Consider the following 5,023-nt stretch of genomic DNA (forward strand, 5'->3'; position numbering starts at 1 on the left):
CGTGACCTACATATATACGACAACAAACGCGGAGCGAGCAAGACGTACGTGTTATTCTGCCGTATACTATTCCGTTGATCATGTCGCTGCAGTGGACATTAACAGCCTTTTTTCTGTATGTAGAAGTAGCTTTGGTGCTAATTCTGGTCCTGCCGATACTAAGCCCATCCAGGTATGTTAAACGAGTCACAGCTCGAGCGCCGGGCCGTGTATCGTCGAAGGCGAGAGCTGGTACATTCCGAAAGCGTACAATACTGACACAAGGCGCCTTTTGGCGCTTCGCTTGTGATTCCCCACATCGTCGTATCATGTATGTGTGGACTGTCGACAGTCTATGTAGGCTGCGGAGGGCCAAGCCTTTGTGTGTGAATAATCTTCTGTTTTCCACGAAGCGTGTAGCTTCTGCTTTTTAGCTCGACTGCAAGCAGTGCAAGTCCCCGTGCATGGCAGCTGGAACGAATATCCGTGGCGGGGTTGACCTTTCGATGACCCGCATAGTGACGCACGCTACACCTCCAACAGATAACTGCGTTTCCACGGCTAGGACGAATATGACAGGGATCATGTGTTACCAGCGGCGTAGCCGATAACACACAGCCCTGCCACACGTCCAAACTTCTTTGGACGCTGTAAGTACTGCGGGTAATTCCCAACATAATCTGACTGGGTCGCACTCGGGTCATCTGGGGTCATCGCCAGCACGGGCGCTGGCCCATCGCTTAAAAAATCCCGGATGTGGTCCTCCTTTTTGCACCACATAGAGGATTGCACAAGCGATGGGCCAAGCGATTTGATCACCAGATTCTGTGGCGATGAACCTGAGCGCGATCGATTCGCCTCAGCACCGCTTGCGCGTATCTTTTGGTAGCTCCATGCGCGGATTCACAGCTAAATCGCAGCTAGCCTATATAGCCTTGTCATGTAGTCTTGTTCAAGAATTTCTTCAGCCAGTGCAGTTTCATAGCTCTCAATATCTCCCCGACGATTTGTGTGGAAGGGAAAGTTGGGCCCGCCCACCTTTCCGTGGTACACAAAATCGTTTGGGCACAGTCCCTTCACACTGGGGGGGGGGGGGGGGGGGGTGGAGTTGTGGACTGGGCTTTAACCCTTTCACCCCCAGTTCCCTGTATACAGGTCCAACTTTACCATAGAAAACAATGGATTTGGGACAAACCATGGTGGTGAAAGGGTTAATAGGCAACGAAGGCAACAAGGGGCTCCAGACACTTCACACCAAACCATTAACCAGGTCACCACCCCACACAACTTCGTCCCAAAACCATTTCGTACCAAAAGCACCTCGTTCCTCGCCACTTCGCCCCAATTTAAGTACCACCTCATACTTAAACAAACCACTTCGCCCCAAGTATAATACCGGGCTGAAAAATGTCCTGGTAACTTTTGTTCATTTGTTGTTCAGACTTTTACTGTTTTCTCAAAGAGTACATGTTTATACTGAGCTCAAGCAGCTCCAATGAATGTAATTATTGCATGTTTTCGTATTACAGAGTTGAATGGTTGTTTTTCTTTCTCTGTATTGTTCACTTACATTTGTAACACATCTTGATGTACCATACCATACTCTCTGTTAGTATGTGTCAAGTACAATAAAGATTGATTGATAGATTGATTGATTGATTGATAACACACTGTACCTGGCTCGTCCTAAAACAATTGCTGTGATGTATCACAGCATTGTTTTTACCAGTGCAGCATGGAAACAAGCATTACTGTGTCAGGACATGTTTTGCTTTGAAGAACCATTTATTCTTGCAGAAAAACATGAACGGTGGCATTAGAAAAAAAGAAAAATGCAAACCACTAAATACCAGAACTCAGGTGCCTTAACACAGAATTGCACAATGTCATTTCTCATTTTTCAAGACTTTAGTCCTGGGATGATAGAAAGGTGATGAAACTTTGATGACTGTGAGTGGTTGGTTGTTTACAGCCCTACTTGTTGGCCATAGTTTAGGGGGGTGTAATGTTTTTGGGGTAACATGACTCCTGGGGCAAAGAAGATTTGGTAAGAGGTGTTTGTGGTGTGAAAAAGTGTCTAGGAACCTGCAACAAGTCCCACATACCGTCTTAGTCAGATCATGTTTAGAAGTCATTCTTCGGAGACAATTTCATGCAATTTGTTGCCGTGATGACCAGATTGTATGAAGAATTAACCTCTCATCATTTAGCAATGATTCACGAAGACCATTATCACTGTACTCATGGAGGTTCAAGTGAGATAGCTGTACCTCCATGCTGTGATATTGTAATGTACATGTATAGTGCAAAAAAAGTGACAACTCTGCTTTAATGTTCAATGGCTTTACAAAACTTGGTTAAGATTTTAAAATAACGTTTCCCCTGGAAGATCTGGTGCTTGAGGGCGCTCTCTACACTCTCAAGAGGAGGGGAGCACAGAGAGGATCTTTCAGTCTACTCTCCTATAAGTATTACACTTTGCATACCAATATTGTTGGGACTGTCAGTTATAGTTGAATCCATGATTGGGTTGTCTTGCTACCATGGTTTAGAAATCACTTTACGTTTTTATTTTTTTTTTATTTATTTTTTATTGCAATTTCTGTAAGTGTGAGCAAGGGTTGTAAGTTATGTCACAGTAAATCAGTAGTGGCAAAGCTAAAGTGTATGATCACAGACAGTGCTTTTTTATGGTAACTTTGTTTACCATGTACTTTGTGTATACATGTATCAACAAACAATCAGTGACGCATATTTCCATCGGACCAATTTGTTCTTGCTATCTTGAAAGAGTTTCAAATGGGGCTAATTTTTATTTTCAAATGATACCTGGATATGAATTCACTTTATTGATTGTATGTAATCATGTGTGGATGGCACTTAAAATTGAAAGACAGACAGGCTTTCATGAGTTTAGAGGCGACATCTTCAAGGTTATTTTTCATTTTGCAGAATGAAGCTTCACAATTGATTCTTTGAGTTAATTTGAGAACAAAATAAATAAACATCCAACGGGGAAAAATTGAGTGGGAAATTTCTTCACATGAAGTACCTTTTAGTACATCTTTATGTAGAAAATCTGTAGTCTTTAGACTGAATATTTTTCTAAATATTTTCTTCAATACAATTTTCAGTTGGAAGAAGATATTCAACTCCCGTCTTGCAGTATGGATTTCAACACATGGAACTCTATACTTCATCTGTTTTCTTCTCTTTCTGCTTGTGATGTTTGCTGGTAAGTATTAATTATCTTGTTGATGAGTTCACATGAGGCAGGTGAGAAGCATCTCGCTCTAGGGCCTATGTTGGAAGGTTCTCAAATGTTAATTTTAGTGTTGGCTTTAGGTTTAGTTTTTGCTGTGAGGTTTACTTCAAGTTAAATGTGACAATCAATTTTCATGCCAAATGGACTTCATCAAATAATTAAATCATCACAGGTTTTTCAAAACATGCATGCAAAACAAATCAAGAGTGAATACTTTGAATTGATTGATCTCCTTTGCTGCAGTCATTGTTTTTTCACCATCTCCCATTAAAAAAATGAAATAGTAATATGAAAACTGCGTCTTTTTTGGCTTCTGAGGTGCTTTCTAAGCTCTCTACAGTTCTATGTTTATATAATGCCTTTAGCATGTTGTATTTCTATACATGTGTCTGTGTGTAAGAGGTGTGATTGAAGTTTGTCACAACATTGCACTTGCACACACACACACACTAATATATATATATATATATATATATATATATATATATATATATATATATATAATATATATATATATATATATATATATATATATATATATATATATATATATATATATATATAGTGGTATGCAATGTTATTGATCAATTTTGATGAGGCATTCATGCTTTCAGGATAATGAATTGAAGAGACTTCGAGAACAATACTCTTCTGACCAATAATTCATAAAGTCATGAATAATTCCAAACAGTGTTCATGTACATGTAGCAATATACCATTGCATTGGTGTACATGTTGGTCCGTGGTTGGCCATTGTGAAACTTAAAGTGCTGTCCCTCCATATGAGAGACCGTATGCTTAAAGGGGTTGGTTTTTTAAAGAACTGAGGATTGTGTGGATAGTCAATGGCAACAAGGCATTGAGAACTGCCTCTTTAATGTAATTCTTTTTTTCCTGTACAGATGCAATCAGAGAAATACGTAAGTATGGAGTTGTGGTTCAAGAAACCAACATACAAGCTGCTCCTCATGCAGAGCTCAATCATAGAATCAAGTATTTCCGAGCACAGAGGAATCTCTACATAACAGGCTTCGCATTGTTTCTTTGGGTGTAAGTTCCAGTTTTTGGTCAAAAGCTTTGCGGAACAGTTTCTTCTTTGCATCCTCCTTCCTTCATGGCTTCATGCCACATATTATGCCTGGCTTGTTCAAACCTGATGTAAAGTTGGGTTCTAATGTGCTGTGGGTGCATCATGGGTTTCAACTGTAATTTAAGTACATGGTGCGCAAAAATTTAAGTATTCTTTGACAGTTCAATTCCAGTTTCTATTCTGGAATCTTAAAACCTGTGGATGAGAAGTAAAACATCGTACCCATTATACTAAACCTACTTATATCTGAGTGAATTCATCTTGAAGATCTGTAAATATTTCTAAATAGCAGGATGACATTTGACTGGGGTCTTTCATTTTCACAACCATGAAGTGCTAATTTTTTTCTGGTAATATGATAGTGATATAGACATTAGTCTATGATTGTAAACACATGCAGAGAGTGTATACTCATGCTTGTAATTCTTTGGCTGAATGCAGCATCACTCACTAGTTCCCTGATTCAAATAATCTAACCAAATTTTATGTTGGACCTACTTTTTTCTCGCAGGGTGTTAAAGCGTCTGTGTGTTTTGATATCGAAAGAAGCTGATTTGATTGAAGAGTTGGAGAAACCTAGAGACGGGAAAGATGGAGACGAACTAGCCAGAACAAAAATGGTGATTATATCAACTTCATATTTTTTACTCTGAAGACTGAAGTGTCTCGAATGTGTGTCTGATTTCATC

General features: G+C 39.6%; 1 protein-coding gene across 1 annotated transcript; it reads left to right on the top strand.

Annotated features, from left to right (window-relative positions):
• LOC139151948 (B-cell receptor-associated protein 31-like) lies at positions 1 to 5,023 on the top strand. Its single transcript, XM_070725013.1, has 4 exons — positions 1 to 172; positions 3,114 to 3,214; positions 4,147 to 4,294; positions 4,846 to 5,023. Exons 1-4 carry the CDS (start codon positions 81 to 83, stop codon positions 4,985 to 4,987), a joined length of 483 nt encoding a protein of 160 aa, XP_070581114.1. The 5' UTR covers positions 1 to 80; the 3' UTR covers positions 4,988 to 5,023.

This window comes from Ptychodera flava, chromosome 15, assembly GCF_041260155.1.
Source record: "Ptychodera flava strain L36383 chromosome 15, AS_Pfla_20210202, whole genome shotgun sequence".
Taxonomy (NCBI): Eukaryota; Metazoa; Hemichordata; class Enteropneusta; family Ptychoderidae; genus Ptychodera; species Ptychodera flava.

Excerpts from the sequence above, each read along its gene's own strand:
- LOC139151948 (XM_070725013.1), top strand. The coding sequence starts at position 81 with ATGTCGCTGCAGTGGACATTAACAGCCTTTTTTCTGTATGTAGAAGTA. Across the intron at positions 173-3,113 it reads CCGATACTAAGCCCATCCAG|TTGGAAGAAGATATTCAACT; the intron begins GTATGTTAAACG and ends TACAATTTTCAG. Across the intron at positions 3,215-4,146 it reads TCTGCTTGTGATGTTTGCTG|ATGCAATCAGAGAAATACGT; the intron begins GTAAGTATTAAT and ends TTTCCTGTACAG.